Source organism: Sceloporus occidentalis, unplaced genomic scaffold (assembly GCF_023333645.1).
Source record: "Sceloporus occidentalis isolate IW3139 unplaced genomic scaffold, rSceOcc1.0.p SCAF_121, whole genome shotgun sequence".
NCBI classification, from domain to species: domain Eukaryota; kingdom Metazoa; phylum Chordata; class Lepidosauria; order Squamata; family Phrynosomatidae; genus Sceloporus; species Sceloporus occidentalis.
This window is the reverse complement of record NW_028317101.1, coordinates 2,747,480-2,770,613: the sequence shown is the minus strand read 5'-3', so window position 1 is coordinate 2,770,613 and position 23,134 is coordinate 2,747,480. Positions and strand designations below refer to the sequence as shown.

Genomic DNA, 23,134 nt, shown 5'->3' with positions numbered 1-23,134 from the left:
TCAAACTGGCAGGGCTACCGTGCAGAATTCTATGCATGTGCAGAATGCATTCTCCCAGACACCTGACAATGAAATCGGGACTGGTGGATTGTGGTGCCAAATTCCACCTCTATCCCAAAAAATGGAGTAGAGCTCAGTGGGACAGCGAGAGAGAGTGGCAAAATTGGCACTGTTTTGCACAAAGAGGGACGCTTGGGAGGCATGCTATACATACATAATATATCTAGAAGGGGTCCCCCAGAACCCCAACTGACCTTGATCTGCCCCTCCACTTCTCCTTAATGCCTAAGAGGAGGGTGCTTGCAATCACATTTCAAATGATTGATATGTTTTGATAACTGATGAAAGATGATGTACTTCCTGGACCCATGCTGACAGCCGTCCAGGAAGTACACAGCTTTCCTGTAATTACTTTTGATTTTTCGTAAATCAAGATGAACGATTTCAAAACACATCATAACAATTTCTTCCAGGTGTGATTTGTAAAGAAGGGACAACACCTTCCTTATTGTGACAACAACATAAACACATAGAAAACAGGATTTACTATTCTGACAGCATTAGATAAGAAAAACATTATGGTATGAAAGTGTATTAAAAACAAATAACATCACCCCATCCTTGAATTCCAGGGACAGTCTCTAGTTTTAAATCTCGGCCCCAGTGTCTAAGTTGTTTCCAAAAAATACCACATTCAAGAATTTTTTTTCTGAGATTTTAACAATGTATAAAAGCAAGATACGGTATGAGCTATGCTGCTAACAAACTATTTATGGAAATTACGATTTTATATAGTAGTATATAGTGTATGAACCAAATCCACACAGCAGCATTACATGGTACTGCCAGGATAATGGAAACAAATGAGACCAGAGTCGACAAATAAGGGATCGACAAGAGAACACAAATATTAAGATTTCTTTTATTAACTTCGTAAAAGACAACACATTTGTCAGATCTGTCAGAGCTGCTTTATATCAATACAATGCATATATCATATGCCTTAAATATATCACAGATGTATATGCCCAATCTTACTTGCACTTATTTAATGGTTATGGGGCTTCTGTGTGATTTTAATGAATTTGCTGGTATAAAATCGACCCAATATACAACCAATATAATTGAAAATAATGGCCATCTTATCTCAATACCTGACTTTATGAAAGTGATAGGACGAGTGTGGATGAGCGAGCACAAAATGAGTAACAGCTGCTGTAAAACAGGGAAGAGCGTGAAGTTGTGTTTACATTTGTATATCTATTTAACTCTCAGCATCTCAAAGATTAATTGTTATATGAAAAGTTACAATATTGTAGAGGGGTTTCAAGCAATGACTCTTCCCTTGGTGACAGATACTGTATACTGGAAAGCTTTTCCAGAAAAACTAGTTTTGTATGTATATTTACTCTCATGATTGCTTAAGAACAGTTTATATACTAGATATGTTACCGTTTGTGTTGGTGATTGAAAACTCTCAAGGGTGACCTTAGCAGGACAGAGGACCTTCATTTCCATTAAACGCATACAGTTCATCCAGAGCCACTGGGTCTAAGAATGAAAATGCGAGCAAGCTTTGAGTGACCATCTGCAAGAGGATTTTTTTGCTATTGATCACAAAGTGGAAAGTTCTTGGAAAACGCATGTTTTTACTTCTGTTTAGTGTGTGACAGGAAGGTAATGCGTTTCTCTCATTCCTTTATCACTTGTAGGATAAAGGGCCCATGCCAATTGAATACAGAGTGCTAAGCCCTCTAAACAACACTAAGAGCAACACTGCAAATAATCCAGTGTGACCGGAGAGTGGGACCTGGACTGAGAACATTTTCCGGTTTCTCTCATTCTTGCGTACAACATCTCCAGTCATCTGCTAATCTCGGCTGGTGTGTTTAGGAAAGGCTTGGTCAACGACAGCAGGCGAGCCATATAGCAGCTACCTCCAATATTGTCTGATAATTACAAATATAAATATTGGGTGCGTAATGAAAACCAGTGTATATGACCTGACATACATCTGAAAAGTAATTCAAAAATAAAAGTTGGTTTCCTGGAAAATGACTCGATTCAATACTGCTGAGAGCATGAGAATTTTGATTCTAGCATCTAGTCAATCACCAAATACATTGTTTCAGGGTTCACTCAAGGTGGGGAGATTGTAAATATAGCGATTGCATTTCTTTAAGGTGTGGTAATTGTATTCTCAAGCTGAACAAGTCAGGCAGGAAGGAGATTAGGTTTTATTAGCACAACTTTGTCTCGTCCAATGTGAACATCTGCTCTTTGAATCGTTTTATAACCAAAATGATTTATATGAAATTCTTTTAATCTCCAAATGGATGTTTTTTAAACAAAGGCTGTGTAAAACAACAAAACCTGAAAATCAATAAAGAAATGCATTCATAAAAGGGACATTAAACTAAAGCGTAGTTCTAAAACAAATATCCTGAGATTTGCGTTAAATGAAGATGGTAAATACGAGAAGGCATTGAGATGGACAACGTGGAAATGGGAGGACATGCAAGGAGATGCTTCATAAATGATGATTTATAGGGCCACAAAAAGATTGTGCATAAATATATCATATGTGTGAGGCATTAGGCATAGTAGATGTTTAAATTCATAGAAATCAAAGGCCACATGAATGCTTGGGGAGGTTTGGGGCGAATCGAAAGGGCAGCAAGAAGCTAGTGAGTGGGGGATTTTGTAAAGGGGAGAGAATGAAGTGATAGAGCCTAAGAATGAATTGAAGAGCAGGAACGTGCATTTGCAGCAAGGGCAGGTAAACAAGGAGGTCCTGCACTGTCCCAAATAATTATTGCAGTACTCAGCACCTGAGAAATGCAATTCACTAAGAACTTTCGTTTTAACTTAACTCAGCAGGCTATACATAATATACAGTGAGAGGAATACAGAATATAGTCACAAGCACTGGATTCTGTGACATCACTGGACATACTATCAAAAAAGCCAGTAGAGAGCCAGAACAGTAAAAATCATTTACACAAGTGAATTGTCAGTCATCACTAGTGTGAAAGAAGTAGCGCCCTGTGGATGGGTGAGAGGATCAGAGAGGATCATTAACGAAGTCCCTTGAGTCTAAGAGATCTGGATTGTGAGAGGTCTAAGATTTATGGTGATAACCTTGTAATAAATTAGTGTGTGTCTGCTAAACACTAGGATGCTAGGATGATTTCCCTATGTAAGTTTGTTTTTAAGAAATAACTTAATAAATGGCAGTGAGCAAATAAAGAAAAAATAGGGGTTGAGGATGGGTTGGAACTAAACAAAATGGCTGCCAGCACATACTTTGGAACAGTAAATGCGGGCACCACAAATAAATACTTGTATACAATTTTATAGAACATGATGGTTATGTATAAAATGTGATTTTGGTGCAAAGTGGTCCTGAGTAGGCTATCCCTTCACTGCAATCGTGATAAGGCTTTTCAAACTTTGCAACTGCATTACCTTTAATTAGAAAAACAATGTCTAGATTATATAAAATAAACCAATTTGCCTTTTGGTTTATAATCCCTTTACTTTACAGTAAGAATAAAACTCACACGCTTTAGAAGAGAAACATTCAGTATTTTAAGCACATTGTTTTCCATTTAAATTACAATTAATGCTTTGTACAAAAATAAAACTGTCTAATAAGATTATTAATAATTAATAAATACTTTGTTAAATAGCCCTGTTATAGTTCATCCCTTGGGTTGATATTCAGATCTTCACTTAATCTTCCACCCTGACTTTCCTGGTCCAGCGCTCTTATAACTTCATCTGCCTGTAGTCGCTCCTGAAATTATGGGGAAAAAAAGTACTCAGCCGGCATTCCACCATTATTACTAGTTATTTAGTATTTGCCGCAACCCAGAGGTAGGGAATACCAATAATTGTTCTAGTTTTTTCAAGCTTGAACACAGTAGTGTGATAAAACAAAACAAAAACACAACTTTGCATTATTAGTTTAAATTAAAAGAAGAGTTAAGGTTAAAATGTGACTATAGAGTCTTTTAGGTCCAAAACAGTAATAGTAATGGATAGACTGTGAAAATACATATACACACTCGCGCATTCATGCTTGCCCTTGCACAAACATCTGGCTTACACTTACCACAGCATTCACACACTTACATGCCCTTAGACATACTTGCCCTACTATACAAACACTTTTAAAACACATACTCTCTCTCTTCCTTTTCTCACAATGTCTCCCCTATTTCAGTATCTTTCCTCTTTCTCTCCCCATCTTCTCTTTTATTCTCTCCTTTCTCATGATCTCTTCTCTTTGTCTCATTTTTTGGCTTCCCTTTATCACCTCCCCTTTCTCCTTATCTCTCTTTTTTTTTCACCAGTCCGCATCTGGAGAGGGTGACGGACACCAAGAGGGTGGTGAGAGATAAGAAATCTAAGCCATACCCAGTACAGTATAGGAAAAATTTAAATAAAATAGGAAATTGTGATTACAAATGAGATTCCAATAGAAGGAACAGAGAAAGACTTAATTTTGCTGCCCTCTGCTGGTGATTTTGTATATGTCTTATCGCTGCCCATCCAGGCTCCTAGGCTTTATCTTACTCTTTTCCATCACTGCCTTTGTTCTTGGCCACTGACTGAATAAGAGAAGGGATGACGACTCACCAGTTCACGGTTCATTGGATCTAATGTGAACCACAGAGCAACAGCACATCTCTGTCCTCTGGTCACAGCTTTTACCCCATGGGGATTCTCTCCTCCAGAAGAAAAACCAACCAAACGACCACACCTAGGTTTTATGGAAGCCTGTTAAAGAAACCCAAGATGGCAGATGTCAAACAGGCAGTGTCTTTGTAACAAGTACACATGTATATTTCACATATTACTGACCAGTACATGTTTGGTGCTGCGCTGGGGTATTTGGTACGTATAACTGAATAAATGATTCCCTTCTGTGAGGTTATAAATCCTACCTACAGCATGCCAGCACTTTATCTGAGCGGGTTTCAATATATGAAATGTATATGTGTCCATTCAGAAATGGTTATATACCCTATGGTAAAAACAAGTCACTCTACAGTTCAAATACATTCTAACACAATAAAATACACCTACATTAGTATAGGTAAGAATCTCAGCAGTAAAGTAAAAAAAAAAAAAAAAAGGGAAAGTGTCAATATTGCATGTTTCTGCTCACTGTAAGGCATTTAATGCACAAAAATCTAAGTATACTGGAAAGTTATGGTTTCTACTCCGCCCATTAGTTAAAAAGATGAACGGTCACACCTGGCAAGTTTGCCTTTGTGGAAGGGCTTAGTTGGCCCTGCATAATGCATACTTAAAACAGTACACTGATTTTTTTAAATAAACTACACTGATAAGACCAAGTGATTAAGGATTACATTTGACTGAATAAGCCGCTTGCACGGGTCATTGATGTGTTTATCTTGCACTAATGACAACTAACAATATATAAGTGGAACTCTGGCTCATATTGTTCTTACCCTATGTTGTGCTCAATGGTATATACGCAGTACTAACATGCAAATGAAGTAAAATTTTGTTAGGCATGAACCAAATAGCATGATGTGTGTCCTTTTAGTTCAATGTCGCTACCTAGAATTCTTAAAGTGCAATTAAAACTTTGGACATTTTGAATTAAGAGCAGAGTGTTTTCTCCATGCTGTCCATACTGATATAAGTATTTGTTTTTTTGCTGGATGTGCACTGTATGGTGGTGGGCTTTTTTATTTTTAATATTACTTAGAATATTTGAAATAAACAATAATCTTCTGGCCACTAGAGGGAGCAAGTCAAATATTTATAGTATGTACATTATGGGTTTTAATAACTCAGGGTGTAGAAAGCATGTTGATAAGTGGACATGGTTTTAAATAGCTTGTAAATGTTACAAAGAACGTTTACTTCTTTTATAGAAGTAACAGTTAATGAGGCACTTAAACATTTGTAGAAAGCATGTTGTCTGCTGACACTGTCTGCTCAAGACAGAAAGTCATGACTACCTGTAAGTCTGAGCTAGATGAAAAACACAGGAGGCACTTAATAAAGATGTTGCAGGTAATAAGAACAACATTTGCAATTTGGACATAGGTAAAAACCAGATGATCAAGCTTTACACATCTGGCACAGCTGCAATATCACAACATCTGACATCATTTTTTGGTTGCAAACAGGCAAATGATTATATTTGGGATGCAACACTTTTTATGGTGAGGTCATGCGAGTTTTCATTTTTATTCTCATATTCCCCAAAAGTGTTATTGCTATAATATTTATACATTGTTGCCATTTGTGTCAAGGCTATCATATACATTGCCCTCAACGAGTCTTCAAAAGTATGCTGCATTTCAATGGATGCATCTGGACATACAGTCTATTTATGGTGCTATTGACATGAACTCACAGTGACGGTTTTGGCATCCATTTCAGTAAACACAAATTCTCCTCCGTCAAAATCTCCATTTAGATACAGGAGAGCACTGCAGAGATACATGGAGAAATTGTTATTCGGAGGGGAGCGCAGACGCAACAATAACAGACTTTCAAATACTTTCGTCTACACATATAATTAACATGGATCAACCAGGTTACATTTCTGGTATATGATGTTTATTTTCTTTTTTTAATAGATCTTTAGTTTCTGTGGCTATGGATCAGCGTTTCACTGGAAACTCGCTAAGATATAGAAACTTCTCAAACACTCAAAGCTGTCTAATATTAATGATAGATACTCTCACTTCCAATATAATTACAAGATGTTTTCTGTAAGATTAATACATGACAAAATCACCTCTGCTATTACCTCCAAACTAGCTAAAATGATGGGTAGTGTCAGACAGAAAGGAAGGGCAGGGAATATCTGGCTCCTTGCAATAGACATGCTGACATCTGATGTTTATACAAGAAGATAAGGATAGATAAGAGAACTTGGAAGATGATTTTTGCCATGTTTCAGTACAAATTACTACCATATATAAGGCGTTTCCAGCTGTCTGTCAATGCGCAGCAACATCTTGAAATAGTTTCTCTTACAACCGACCGAAGTCTTAAAACAAGGCACTTTCCATTGTTTTTAAGGGGCAGCTTCTTGTGCAGTGCTAATGATACCTTTGGAATATAAACATAATGTATGCTGAAGCTTACCTGTTACCTCTCTGTGTATACTATAGTCTGGAATGTAGCTGTAACAGGTCTGCATAGAAGTTTAAGACTACATGTGATTTCTGCTAATTTAGACTGGCGCCCAATTTGAATGTCTCCATGTATAGTATGTTTGCAAGTACAGGCTCAATTTTACCTGTAATCTCCACATGTATAGTCTGGAGCCTAGCTGTAAACTATGTACGATATGTATACAAGTTGCAAAACGCCTATACACTTTGTTTGAACAGTATATGAAGGAGCCTGTCTGTAAACTGATTTATTTTTAGGTTGGGGTCTACCTGTAATATCTGTATGTATCTGGAACCTACCTGTAATCTCTGAATGTATAGGCTGGAACCTACTTGTAAACGCTGTATGTATAGGATGAAACCTACCTGTAATCTCTGAATGTATAGGCTGGAACCTACTTGTAAACTCTGTATGTATAGGATGGAACCTACCTGTAATCTCTGAATGTATAGGCTGGAACCTACCTGTAATCTCTGAATGTATAGGCTGGAACCTACCTGTAATCTCTGAATGTATAGGCTGGAACCTACCTGTAATCACTGAATGTATAGGCTGGAACCTACCTGTAATCTCTGAATGTGTAGGCTGGAGCCTCCTTCCAACATTCATTGGCCTCTGGATCCAGTAAACAGTTGTCAGCATGAATTGGGTGACTAAGGTCATTTCTGTTATCCTGTTGACCTACATTTTGAAGACAAAATCTACCTTGGCATCAATTCATAATAGACTGTGAGTAGCTAGTCCCTAACTCATTGAATTCTTCTTGTGAATTCTATGTATGCATTTTACTGACTATGATAATATGGAGAATATTCTATAGGTAATAGAATCCAGCAGTGCATTCAAAATCAAATTACAGGGTATATGTATTCACATTGTAGTATGAAGTAGAATGGAACGCTTAGAGATAATACTAGAATATTGTTGTACTCACCCTGTAGAGCTGTCCTGCAAACCAGATGCGTGTAGGAGAAAAAAAGTGTTGTATTGAGCATGAAATATGACTGCACAATACTTCTGGCTTTTTCACTGACATCATAAAACAAGCGGGCACTCTTCATTGGTACATGGCCTTCATACCCAAGCTTTCAGGAGAAGAGAAAAAAGGGCAGGTTCTTATTACATGGTTTCGACCATATGTATATATGAAGGACATCATAACGTGGCTACTGCTAGGATAAAACCCCCAAAACTCACTGGAAGTGGTTACCGAGTAATAATGGACAGATCAGAAAGATTTCATCCACGCAGACGTGTCCCACTGACTCACTGTAGGTGGCAGGGTTTAGTTACACTGTATTTTGTTTTTGGTTAGATTATGAAGAATGTAGGTCTTTGTGTGAATTGGCACGGTATAACACCATCAGAAACCCCACTCCAGCATACCATCCATACCTGTAATGCCTTTAGAACTGTGGCCCCTTGAAACTTCTCATTTGGAGTATGGGGAGAGGTTTTCCCTCGGTATCCATCACCAGCTATTGTTATGATCTGATAAAATAATCTGGTTTAGCAGAATGACAAATAAAGCCAACAAGATGCTATATCCACAACATTATGACATGCAAGTGAATTACTTGTGTTTACAGGGGAACAGTTACTTTCATGATCTCTAGCATAACTAAATTTACAAGAAACCTGTTTTAAGTCAATTTAGTTTAGCAAAGAAAAAAGGCAGAAAAGGTTGCATTGTTTAAATGATTTCTCTTTTCCTCAGTCCACCCCTGCAACGTCTGCCTAAAGCAATCAATAAAAATCAATAGGGGGTTCTTAATCATACAGATCCTGACAACAGGAAGTCAGATACTTCATCTCTTGGTATACATACAAAATTATTTTTTGCTTACTAAAATGTAAAATGAAGGATTTGGGGGAAAAACATTAAAATGTGGGTTTTATTGATAATACTTGTGTGAGCGTTGTACATTCTAATTATTAGAAACACATGACTCCATAGAAAGGACTTCACATGACAAGTAAAGCCAGGATAATACTTAAGTCTCCCAGTAGAGACCATCTTGTATGAAATGTAATAATTTTTCAACTATGCCTTGTCACAGGAAGTTTAAAATCGTGTTTGTCTCAGATAACTAATAGCACCTTATTACTCAGAGTCACTTTAGCCATACAGATGAAATAGTTGAGACATTATTACATAACATACAATGCCAAAAGTACTTCATTTACCAAATCCCATATTTACACAAAGTACTAGGTTAACAAATAGTTTGGATGTCCTCTTAAAACGGCAACAACTTGTTGGTTCATAAGGTCTACAGAATTCCTTAACAGGAAACAGAAAGGAAGATCATATATGGAACATGGAAACCAATAGAATATTAGCATGAAGAGACTTGCACAGACTATTCCATTAAAACTATGTTTCTATACAGAATTCCTGGAAATCCTAAAGTCAAAGCTTAAACCCTCAGCCAGGAATCTTTCAGTATACTAAAGAAGTGAAATGTTCTATCATGTTAATTAATAGGAATGTATCGAGATGTCCTTGAGCTTTTTGCTTTACACTTTGATGATTAAAACGGTATACTGCCTCACGAATGGATGTTCAGCCATGGTGTGACTTTATGTGATACATACATTGGCAAGTTTTTGCAGCTCTCTGCACTCCTCGTCAGATATAACGTTGTCCAGCTGTACCCTCTGTGTGCCATTCAGGTGTGCAGAGTTATAGACAAGTTTAATGTCTGGATAAATCAGAGGACCTCCTGCAGAGGACAGACAACAACATTTACATTCAATAAGTGTCATTTTATACAGGCCTATATGTAGAGGACAACCAACATGCAAGGTATACATTAAATTGGAAAAAACAATTAAGGACTGCTGAATGATGACCACATTAAATCAAACATGGTAGTTAAAGAAGCAACAGGAAACCTGGGGGGGGGGATTGTAACAATGTCCATATTGCCAACTTGTCTCACATAAAGTTTGTGTGTAAAGTTATAGATCTGGCAACAACAGTGCCCATCCATACAAGCTTTTATCATCTTAGTGTTTACAAAGATTTAAAAAATCTGTCCACATGAATATAACAAATAAGTATATTAAATACAATACTAATCCAGGTAACAATTCAATACATGAAGCCGTTACTATATAATCGCTGGCCAGTGCTTCATTTGGTTGTGACCACTAGATGGCAACAAAGGAAAAAACACACGACACAAAATTACAAAGACATAGGAAAACTGATTTATTTATACCCCATAATTATTTTGGTACACATCTAAATTTCTTAGCAACTCCTAACAATTTGGAATCTCACCCTCTCTTAGCTCTCGGTCAATTTTCTGAACAGCCTTCTTTCCAGATAAGAGTCCAGTGACACCTGTCAGTTCATCATTCGCCACAGGGGGAACACTAACACCAAAACAAGGATTAAAATAATCTATGACACTGAATATTATATCTATAACAGTAAGAAGACATAACCAGAAATTTGGATTGATGACTTTACTAATTGTATATTACGGTGTAGTAATGTAATGTACCAGGTTTACAACTGGATTCTTCAGTATTTGGGCAAATCATCCAGGAAAACCCTATTTGAACAGTAATCAATGTTTTCATCCCATGTGAATTGTTTGTACAGGGCTCTTGGTACAAGAACTTGGTTTTCAGACCACACCAATATTTGTACTATATCAGCCTTAAGACATGTTCCTTAGATGGTACATGTTTATTCTGCATAGCTAACATACACCAGCATAACTTCTACCTGCCTATAACTAGTCTGTGATGATATAATAAAGTATGAAAAGTAAAGACCCCATGAGTGGCCGGATACATCGATGACATTTTAGGCCTCTCAAGAGCAAACTGAAAATGTATTGTTGTGCACCGGTAACTTTCACCCTTGTGCATACCTGTTTTCATCTTGCCGATCTCCGCCAGTAACCCAGAACTCCTGTAACAAGATATCAAAATTACATTTCTCCTCGTTCATAGCAACTTTATTGCTTTTCCCCTTCAGTGCATTTCATAAATCAAACACTACAATCGCATTCACTGCTTGCAGGTATTGACCTCTGAATAATTTTTTTACAGATTATGCATTCAGGAACTTGAGTAGAACAAAATGCTTAATCTATGTTTCATGTACATTTTTATGTAAAGAAATAAAAAAAGCACAAGCTTGAAAGAATCTTAATGTTTATTCTTCAGATCAGTGTAAAACATATGACATCCGAATAGTATGAGCATATGGAACAACTTAATTACACATTCCCATTAACACAATGCAACCCCCCCCCCAGTGCAATAGGGTTAGACATGTCTTAAAGGAGATATTAATTATCCACGGTGAAATGTACTTATTTTATAGCAATTCTTTATAAAATGGAAGAATAATCGCATTTTCTCTGCACGTGCAGGACGTAAAGAAACAGTCATGACATTTAGTCTGATATAATATTTAATAATTTCAGTATGCCTCTTCCTTGGTTAAAAAACAGATTGATCCCTTTTTTATTGGCTGGGATTATGTCAGTCAACCAACACACTAAACGAGACGTCTGAGGTCATTAACATAGTTTAAAATCGTTTTAAAAGATTACAATGACTCCTCTTAAGGAAGAAGTGCCTGAACAGAGCCCTGTAGGTATGCGGTACAAACTCAGTATTTTATTGTTAAGATTTGGTAATTCCTTACATTTAGAAATACTCTTTGACTCTGCAAGACCCATGTTGGCCTCCTGTAACATGTATTTTAAGACACATATACCACACTGTACTGGAAGTTTAGCAACCATCTATTATCGATCATCTTCAGAGTAATGTTTCTGATCCTATGTATGGCTTCCGATAAGCCACTCCACAAATCTCACCTAAGCATGCTTATCTGCCACAATGAACAAGAATAGTTTCAAACTAAATGGCGAATGGCACAGAATTTAAACAAGCAAGGGATAGGCATACATCGATCATGAAACTAAGACAAGATCAAGGACTGATTGATGTTTGAGTTTTTACATCAGAAAAAATGGGCAGACTGGATGGGCTGAATGATTCTTATCCGCCATCAATCAAGTTCTAAGTTTCTATGATTATGCGTAATAGCCATCCTCTACGTTTTATGTCATAAGTCATTTCTATTTAGTTATAAACCATGCTAGAGACAACATTGCATATATATTTGGATAAAAAGTGAAAAAAACACCCAGCTAAATAACCCTCTACACTTCTTATGTATGTAGGATTTGTAGGTGCTATATAAAGGAGAGGTGTCACAGGGGCAGTAAGTGTGCCTGTTCATTCCCCTTGAACAGGCACATGGAAGTATTTTCATTAGAATGATGTGTTATGCCAGCGGAAGCAGTCAAGAAACTCAGGTTTATCACAGCTGGTTCTGGTCTGCTGATCAAATAACATTTAGAATAGAAGTATTGAGTGAAATCATGCATTGGTGTGGAGAGGCCTCTCTCTCACCAAAGTTCTTTTATGGAAGAAAGCACTTCACTGCACTGCAGGATTTTATTTTGTGGAAGAACCTCGTGTTATTATATTTAGTCTTAAAATTCTTCCATATTCGGTATCAGGTGAGTCATGATATCACATTCTCTAAGAATTTGGCTTTTTGTACATTACATTCTTGCTTTAAGACAATGTTTTTGAACTCGTTGAAATAGTGGTACACACATCATTTTAGGCTGGAGACCAGATGCTATCAATGTAATAATATAACATCATACAGTATATGAGATTCACTGTCATTCATTCATTCATTCATTCATGTGCAACAAATGTTTAAGAGGGCAAAAAGAGAAAGTTTGAACATTTGCACCATGTTCCCAAAGATTTGCTTTCATCCCCTAACTCTGTCTAGATTGTAAGCTTGTTTAAGCAAGGCCCTCTTGTTTCTGTAAATTAAAATTGTAATGTTATTATTATTAATGTATTATTTGCTATGTCCCGTTTACCCTTTGTACAGCACTGTAGAATATGATGATGCTTTGTAAATCACTAAATAATAATAAAAAATATAACACAGAAACACTAAGAAAACATTGAATACATACCGGTTCATCATATGAAAACCCCAAGCCAGCAGCTGCGGCTTGCATGATTTCAGACTCAAAAATATGATGTTTAACAAACTGAGCAGCTTCCTGGAGATAAAAAATGGAAAAAGACACTGTCAAGAACTGTCATAGCGACAAGATACAAATACTGCAATAGACATTTAAATGTCAAACATTTATTACTCTTTTTCATCTTAGTTTTTCTAACATGTGGCTGGAAAATCTCCAGATTTAGAATAAATCTGTAACGGAGTTATACATGTACCCACCGTGAAGAACTGCTTTGATTTGTTACAAACCAAATATTGTACAGTCTTAGGAGATCCAGCATTGCTTGTTATCCATACTAATACTCACTTTTCTAGGTTTAATATCCTCTGGACGCACATGCTCAGGTAACAGGCTTTCATAAAAGCTCACATTTTCAGACACATCCGTGTCCCCAGGATGGAAAAGCAGATAGGACTTGGCACATTCCAAGGCTTTTATGATATCACCAACTACAAAGAGATACAAAGTGAATGAAACCCGTTATAAATAACCATATAACCTATATCTCCAGGGTTATGGGAGACCAGAGTACGTTAGCCTATGTCTTACTGGCTTTTACTTTTGCATAGAGAAAATAGGACAATAGGAGAAGACTTTGGGCCATGAACATTTTGGATCTGGTATCACACACTGTAAAACCTCTTATATAATCCACACATTTAGAGCACAAATATATGTATTACCAGTATATATATATGTGTATAGAACCGTATTTTAAAAAAAAATACAAAAATCAAAGGGAATTTATGAAAATCATACACGTTACATAACTGAAAATATTATCCACAGAAATGTGCGATATATATAAAGTTATAGAAGTTATATAAAGTTATCACCTCTGTAGTAGCTGAATTGCAGGAAGTCATAATGCAACGGAAGAAAATTCTCAATAGGTGATAAGCGCCCAGGGCGTGTGGCAAGCTCCCGCACACACTCATGCTCACACGCTAGGATCTGGATGTAGTGATCTGAATTTGGAAAACAAACACTACTTTATAACACAAACAACATACCCTTGTTATGTAACATCGCTGTTACGCGAACAAACAAATAAGCAGAGAATGTGGGTATGTTATCCATGCGTGTCTCATCATACCCCGGTACGTGCAACCAGCAGTAAATTATCTTAGTTCACATCAAGAGATGCAATCAGACAGAAAGGTAAGTTTCGGTTTGAACTTCAGATTGTTTTTATAACCCTTATTACAAATAATACATATATTAATCTGGACAGTTTAACATATAACAATGACGTGACATTCAAACATGAGTCTGTGTAGCACAAACGTTGCTAGACTGCAATTAAAAGGTTGTTCGCAAAGTTATTTCCAGATGTTAATTTCTAAGTTTGTTAAAAATCACAGGTACAGCTGGCTGGGAGCCATGAAAGGGGAATAATAAATCAGCTAAAGAGATGAGAGCTCTGTAGAAAATGTAAAATGTTCCATCTGGAACACATCATTGTTATCAGTGCCATGTGTCACAAAGATACACATTACACATGTATGCCAAAATATGATTAGAAGCATTACAAAATACGATTATGTCACACAAACTGTGTAATCACACATACACGGTACCCTGTCAAAAAACAATAATCATGATATATATGTAATACATATCATGTACATGAGTTGTACCATCTATACAGTATGGTCCCTGAGATTCCCATCTCTGCCCTGAAATATTCCCCAAGGGTGGCTAGAATTCTCAGGTGTTCATGCAATGAATCACTAAACATTTTCTGTTAGTATTCTTTGAGGTTTGGTCGCTGAGCAACAACCTGGATACAAAGAGTAAGCCTGATAATATTTTTGTATAAAAAGAACCACTCTTGAACAGCGTGATCAGACTGAGAGGAATGAGTCCTTGTCTCCCTCCTTCTAAAAGAAATAGGAATGGCCATAGACTTCAAGGTGGGGATATAACAGAATAACAACATGGATGCAAATGGCTGGAAAGAAAATTGTAATGATGTAAGAATAATTGGACAATTAATGTAGGAATCGGAGTATTGTAAGCAATTGCTTTATTGGCTGGTTAAGATATATTACATTTGCTTTGATGAAAAGGATCACGTGGGAGTAAAAAAAAACCAAAAAGAAGAAGACAGAAACAAGAATAACCTAAACTTAGTGCCAAATCCTGGGCTTTCCTCACAGTACTTCATTTTAATAGGAATCATAAGATCGAGCTAAACTAGGCAAATGTGGACAGAGACAGTATAAAAAAACACAAGAACCAGGTCACAGCTGCAATGTGTTGCCCATCCGTCTGGCACAAATACTTTATCTTTTAACACGACACATTTGGCATATCCTATTACTGTAATGTGTAACTTCCTACATCTATCCAGGAGATTATTTTAACAGTCGTAGATGAAGTAAACTGCCAGATATAACCTTTCAAAGCATGCTGTTCCAATTCATGCGACCACAGGCAGCAGCTGAACAGACACCCTTATGCCATTAGTTTGTGCTGAATGTTAATAGAACTAAAAAAATCAGTATGTCAAAAGTTAAGTCATATATTGTGAGTCATTATGTCAATTACAAACAATCCCCCCAATTTTATTGTTGAGAGAAAACAGATGCGCTGGAAACACTGATCATAAAATACATCATTTTTGTGGAGTAAACAGAATGGGCATGGAAGATTAATTTGCTAATATAAAAAGTTGGTTAATAGAATGATATGTGTGGTATAATTATTAAAAAAAAAGCCAAATAATATATATAGTGGATTATTAATTCTGAATATACCGTATTGGCTCGAATATAGGCCGCACTTTTCCCCCCCACTTTAAGTCTTTAAAGTGGGGGTGCGGCCTATATTCGGGGTCTAGCAGCGGGGTTAGAATACAGATCCCCCGCAGTGGTGCAGGGGACCTGTATCCTACTCTCCGATACGCTCAGACAGCCTCCCCTGCCAGCACTTTCCACGGGGGGGTGCCGGCACGGGAGGTTGTCTAAGCGCATCGTGCGGACGGTCACCGGCTGCGGAGGCTGTTTACCCGCATCGCCGCAGCCGGTGAACGTCTGCACGATGCGTTTTACCTCTGCCCCCAAGACTTACCAGAGCAGACTCCCGGGTGTCTTGCGGGGCCGGCGGGGGACATCTACGCAATACGCGTATACAACTTCCGGTGCCGGCACATCCGCTGAGTGCCGGCACCGGAAGTTGTATACGCAGCCGTGGCAGCATATCTCGGGAGGGGGAGGAGGACAGTGGCAGCATATCTCGGGGGGGGAGGACAGTGGCAGCATATCACGGGGGGGGGAGGACAGTGGCAGCATATCTCGGGGGGGGGAGACAGAGTGGCAGCATGTTTTTTTGGTGCTTTTTTAAAGAAAAAAAAGTTTTCTTTAAAAAAGCACCAAACTTTTAGGGTGCGGCCTATATACGGGGGCGGCCTATATCCGAGCCAATACGGTAGTTCTTAGTGCCAGATGGTGTAGTCCAGTGTGTTAACTCTCAGACCTGTATGTCCTTGGCATTTATGGATCATTGCAGAGTTTAATCATGCTCTACAATGAAGAATTAAAACCATACTAGTAATTCCTTGCAATTCCCCATTTAGCTACACTGACTTCTATAAGGAAGAATAGTGATTCTTTAAATGCAATTTCTATGAAGTCCATTTTAGAGAGTAGAAATGGTTGGAGGACATTTCATTGTTGGGAGGTCCATGTACCAATCACGAAACCAATTAGTTTGCTTGGACTTAAAGTAGCCAACCGATTAATTGTTTTGCCTGCATCTCTTTTAGGTCATGGAAGTTAAAATAAACTGTACATACAATACATATTCTACTAAATGACAAAGTAAAACTGCATTTGAGAATCCTTTGATCCCGAAGTTTATCAAGTGCAGCTGTGTATAAATAAAGGTATGATGACAAGTCTCTGCGAGTGACCTATTGGCAGACACTTTGCAGCTGGGAAGATACTAACAAACCAGCTTGCCCATCATATCTACGTCTCTGCAGCACGCAGAATACTACTAAAGTATAAATAAGACTTGAAGAAGGAAAGCATATGCCTGTGTTACTTAATTGTATTTTCAAAAACGAAGCTTTTTGGCTAGAATGCAAGCCTTACTGTGGTCATATAATCAAGCTTCCAGAGAAAAGGATATAGAACATCTGTGGGAAATCATATACAAGACTAACAACTGTTGTCTGCTCCACAAAATATGTCCATAACATTCTGACTGGTTGTAATCATGTGCAAGAAGCAATTTTCTGTTATTGAGTCTAAGGAAATGAGTTATCTGTTTGCTTGGATAGTTTATGGCTATTGTGGAATGTTTTCACTTGGTAGGGTGTTTTAGGCTTTCACCCTTAACCAAAAAACTTTCACATTTGGTGGTTTCCATTCCTAGATCTCAGTCAATATCAATGTGATATGTAATATAATTAAATATGTTACATTACATTCATTTATAGGAATTTCTATGGTAGTGAGGACATGATCTTTTTTTCCAGGATGCAAGTTAAGGGTAGATTGTATGCTTTTCTGAATAGGTAGGTTCATAGTAAGCTTTTAACATTAGAGTAAGTGGGAGAGAGTCTGACAGAATGGGAAAAGCCATTCCAAGAAACAGGTACAGCTTGAGTAAAATCATAGATACACAATCTGGAAGAGGAGATATTGATAAAAGAGAGAAATGGGAAGAACAACGAGGTAGATAAGAAGTCTACTTGTAGTATGGGTAGAGATGCAGGGGCTGCAGTGTAGTTAAAGGCTTTGTAGGTCAGGAGTTTAAATGTAATTCTGGAGGGTATGAGAAGCCAATGGAGGTCCAAGATGTCATTGCATTAAGACAAGAGTTAGAAGAGAGGGTGAGGGGTCAGGATAAAAAAAAGTAAACTAGTGCATTCTCAGGGTAGAAATGGTACTGAAATCCAATAGAATAGAGGATGAGATGTGGCTAGGGGAGGGTAGAAGGTCAGAACCAAGCCTTGATGCATACTAACAGAGAGTGGTGGGAGAGAGGAACAAATGATAGAGAATCGATGAAAGTATGGTCAGAACGGTAGGACTTGACCTAGGAGAGATGCATGTCACAGATGCCATGAGAATAAAGGGCTTTCAAAAGGGGTGGTCAAAAGTGTCAAAGGCAGCAGAGTGGTCCAATAGGAAAAATGTTTTAGCGGTGAGATCATTAGTAATTTTGGTGAGGGTTGTCTTAATAGATTGTTATGCGAAGGAACTGGATTGTAAAGGGTGATGTAAAGGGTTAGAGGAAAGAAAGTTCTCTATGATAAAGTACTGCATTCTTTTACACATTGCTGTGCAATTAAACACATCCTCTTACTCGTTTTTCTAATGAAGTCTGTTTTCTGTCTTCAGCAAACTAATCCTAAATAAACATTAAGTACTTGCTAACCTGAAAGCATGTAATACTTACTTGTCCCCTGGTGTGATGTTCTACAGCTTGGATATTTAGCTTTCTACCATTCTTCCTACTGATACCACAACATTTTTAACTGAAAAGCCAGCTTTTATCAGAATAGTTGGTAGATTTTCACATGATTACCAATAAGGGTATTTTAATAAATTTGTGGGGCTTTAACTCATTCATTGTGTGGGAGTGCTGCTGGTGGAAATTTTAGCATTCAGTCCAGCCCACAACAACCCCCACAACATCTTTTTGCTGTTGAGAGTGAGATTTCCAACACTAACTAATAGCGACCCTGAGCAATAAGCCAAGATGGCCTTGCTAAGCTCACATAATATTTCTGGGTTACATCCAATGTAAATGTAAGAAGTTGAATGACTTTCTTAATATGCTAACATACACATACAAACAATATCTGCAAGTGAAGAATGTACAGTAAATTATGTTGTAAATACCTTATTATGCGTTCTTTACCTGTGAAGGAGGACGAGAGCGAAAGGGAGAGAGAGAGAGAGAGAGAGAAAGGCTGTATGGGACATTAAACTGTCTCTTTTATAACTGACTGACTTTCCCTTTGATCAAGTATTAAGGTTATTAAGCTATCAAAAGGTTAGTTTTTTTGTCCACAAGTGCAAGATGCACAAATATTTCAGAAAACATTCAACAGATATTGATACATAGACCCAAACTATTACAAGCTATGCCAAATATCCACCAGCTGGGCTGTGACAGCTGTATTCTTATACTCTATTTAAGCATAATTTACCTTATGGGAATAACTGTTTTGCTTAGTAGTGTGTGGGCTTCATACCAAGTCTAATGCTCCAGTGACATACAACACAAAAAAGGGTAAGCTACACGGAGAAAGAAATTAGGACGGATTCCCATTAGCGTAATGAGATAACTTTCAGGCTTTTTGTTATAGCTCTCTCTGGAACCTTTATTATTTTTAAAGAGCTTTTACATGTTAATGCCAATAGAAATAAGTCATCCAAACAAAGAATCCATACAAATGAATTTACTATATTTGGCCCTGAGACAAGAAAATAATGTTCATAGTACTCAGTTACCATAGCACTGGAGTTATACAGATCCAAACACTTTTTTTAGTTTACTGAATAAAGTAATTGTGAAGCTTGGCAGGTTTCAGAAAAACAAATTCTTTTCACGGGATGAGGTCACCTCAAATGGTTACTCCCACTTGGAATCCCTCTTTTCTCATATAGATTTATAAGTCCCAGAATGGTCTTTTTTGGCATGTCAAAAACAGTTTAAAGTCTTCCATTAATTTACCACTTTTGACAGAAACACCTCTCCAAGTCATTAATACTAGAATTTGAATGGCAACTGCAGACTCAAGTAACTACCTCTGAAAGAGAAGTTGATGGTCAATTATATACCAGGTGTATCAGGCACAGTACACCATGGACAGGCAATCTGAAATTTCCTTTAATTCAGAGAATAAGTTATGTTTTTTATATCAGGTTGCCCTAATGTGACTATTTCTGGGTTGCTGTGGATCACCGGGAGGTAATTCTCACTGGTTGGTGACCTCTACCTTGATCTTCAGTGAGGTTTTAAACCACAGCAGGGCTGCAGCTGCCAAAAAAAACGACCTGCTCAAGTGTACATTTGTGAAAGTTTCTTCTTTGTTTATTCATGGCAAAATTACTTGGCAAATCTTTATTTCAGTTTCTGCTCTCCATAGAGGGAATTGCTTTTTCGTTGCCTAATATAACATCATATTCTTTCAATTAGTCATGTTACTGACTCCAAGTACTACTACCAAACACTTAACTTCCAGAATGCACATTCCACGAACCTGCAAAGCTTTCTCCCAGAAGGCTCCTTCAGGGAGTTGTAAGAGGTAACTTTCTCATTGTATAACAAAAAACTTTTAAACTTTTAATTGTTGAGTGTCCAAAATTTTCAAATAATGCAGTTTCAATACTGTCATTTGCTTTAGGGGTTATATTCTATAATGGGTTATTAATAAAAAAAGAAAACAGTATCTTGTAAGGTAACAGTACTGTAAGGATGGCCAAACGGGTTATCCAGATGGAGGCCAGGTCTGGGAATGAAGAAACAGCCAAGCTGTTCCATGATGACATATATATGGTAAGACCCCCATGCACAGAAATCTCCCATTGACTCATCAGACCACCGAGGAGGAGGGGAGCTGCAGTTCCTTAAGCATATTAACTCCTTTGGGACCAGGGCTTTTTCATAACCTAAGTACCAGAGTTTTTTGGCATTTTTACCATATGTTTGTTAAATCGTGATTCCCCTTTTCCATATATATATGATAAACCCACACAAATTATACAGCATTTTTTCCAAGAGAAGAAGGCCCTTTTTTAAAAATAATAGAAATGCATTAAACATAATAGTTATTTGTGATAGTAGCTAACAAAACCTATACTAAGATTCTTTGTAAACCAGGAGGAAACCGGCAATGCTGGCTTCTGCCGACAGGGGAGAGTCCAGGCCGCCGTAACAAAGTAAGGTCGTACTTATTTTCTAATGGGCATCTTGGCACTGCTTTTAAGGATGTACTGGTACGTCCTAATGTGGTGTGAATGGGTTAAAGTACTAGTATTAGAGTGCTTTAATAGGCATTCTTCTTTATAAAAGGCTGTCAGGGACACTAAACTGTCCCTTTTTAAATGACAGTTTTGCAGATAAACCTATTGAGGTGATACACTTACCTAGTGATATGCTCAAAGGAGCCCATAGCTTCTGGTATTTTTTTCAGCCATTTGTAGCCTAATGTAGGAGGAATGTCAACGCATGTCCCTTGTGCCTGGTACATTCAAGGCAAGGGTAGCTGTTTTTCGACAGGAGACTATATACTTAAAAAAGGGCCTTCTTCTCTTGGAAAAAATGCTGTATAATTTGTGTGGGTTTATCATATATATATATGGAAAAGGGGAATCACGATTTAACAAACATATGGTAAAAATGCCAAAAAACTCTGGTACTTGGGTTATGAAAAAGCCCTGGTCCCAAAGGAGTTAATATGCTTAAGGAACTGCAGCTCCCCTCCTCCTCGGTGGTCTGATGAGTCAATGGGAGATTTCTGTGCATGGGGGTCTTACCATATATATGTCATCATGGAACAGCTCTCTTCTCACCTCACACCCTCGTTCCCATCCTCTGGCAGTCCGCAACGCGATCTTGCTTTGCGTGGCAGATGCGCTGTAGGAGTCTGAGTAGGAAATCTGTGCATCAGCCCACACGGTTCTCTTTTGCCCCCTGCAGCTGCATTGCTGGCCCTGGCCACCCTCAAGACCGGCCATCTAATTATACATGTGGATGCGGCCACCAATGCAGGTGCATTGGCTGCTGCGGCTACACATGTAATTAGATGGCCTACCCCAGTGGAGGCCCTGATGGTTATATGTATGTATTTGATAAAGCAAAGTAAATTGTAAAAGCTATAGGTTTGCATGGCTATTAACATTATTCTTCACCTGTTTCAAGTGGTAATGCACATTGAAACACAAATGAAATTCAGTAGACATCGTCTTATACACCCTTGTCCAAACATGTTAAAAGTTATACAAATTAACTGTAACCAAACTAACCTGCGATGGCTTCATAGAGAGTAGCGCTATATTTCACATGTTCATATTCATCAAACTTGTGAGGACCCAGACACATTGCTCTGCACTCAACATCTGCCCTGTAATACCCTTGGAGTGCATCCTCTAAGCGCTGGATCGCCAGCTCATACTGCTCTGCATCATACAGCTTCACCCCCGCATGGTAATCCTCCTAGGAATAGAACACAGAAAAACATGTTTACATAAGTAAAGAGGGCAGCCATCTTGGTTTCATCAATACAAAGTATCATACATAGAAAGATTTTTTTTAAAAATAACGGTAATAACTTGAGATACCCCTCTGATGTAGTTTGGTAAACAAATATGATGGTCATTTTACATACGGTGTGAAAAAGGTCACTCTACAAAAAAGAAACATATAATAAAAATGCAGGCCAATGGGGCAAACGTCCAAAGGTGGTGGTCAGTTTAATGTGTAAAGAGTGTAAAAGCCGAGCATGCAGCAGCATGTATTTATTGGCTGCAGAGTTGACACAATTCACCCCCCAACATATACGCATACATATTGCAAATTCTAGAGTTCAGTCTATTTAGGGTGGCATTAAAGACAGTGGCCCACTAGTTATATCCAAGGCACATGGGAATTTCTAAGAAATTGGTATCCAACCTACTGTTTTTAGAGGCCTTTCGTTGCAATGTCATTCTGGGATTTGCTCATTCTGTCATAATAGGCTGAGTGAAGGAGTGAATGGTTACACAAAACTATAGCTTTGGTATATATTTTTAATCACTACATTACAAAGTACATATTTTTTTCAGGGAAGATAATGTGCCAAAAGAACATGCTTCAATTGTTTGTTTTTTCCATTTAATTTGCAAATGTGATTTCAATAGGAA

The 23,134-nt window shown here is 37.7% G+C and overlaps 1 protein-coding gene across 1 annotated transcript in view; it reads right to left on the bottom strand.

Moving 5' to 3' along the window:
- Positions 1–3,697: 3,697 nt before the first annotated feature.
- The window catches only part of LOC149282212 (prolyl 3-hydroxylase 2-like), a 70,999-nt gene continuing 51,562 nt past the window's right edge, over positions 3,698–23,134 (bottom strand). Inside the window, exons 3-15 of the mRNA XM_089498484.1 lie at positions 22,259–22,448; positions 14,105–14,236; positions 13,575–13,717; positions 13,215–13,304; positions 11,064–11,104; positions 10,463–10,557; positions 9,772–9,899; positions 8,569–8,664; positions 8,108–8,258; positions 7,737–7,854; positions 6,404–6,479; positions 4,645–4,785; positions 3,698–3,799 (exon numbers count right to left, since the gene is read on the bottom strand). Coding sequence (XP_089354610.1) covers positions 3,698–3,799; positions 4,645–4,785; positions 6,404–6,479; positions 7,737–7,854; positions 8,108–8,258; positions 8,569–8,664; positions 9,772–9,899; positions 10,463–10,557; positions 11,064–11,104; positions 13,215–13,304; positions 13,575–13,717; positions 14,105–14,236; positions 22,259–22,448 — 1,503 coding nt within the window. The remainder of the gene's footprint in view (positions 3,800–4,644; positions 4,786–6,403; positions 6,480–7,736; positions 7,855–8,107; positions 8,259–8,568; positions 8,665–9,771; positions 9,900–10,462; positions 10,558–11,063; positions 11,105–13,214; positions 13,305–13,574; positions 13,718–14,104; positions 14,237–22,258; positions 22,449–23,134) is intronic.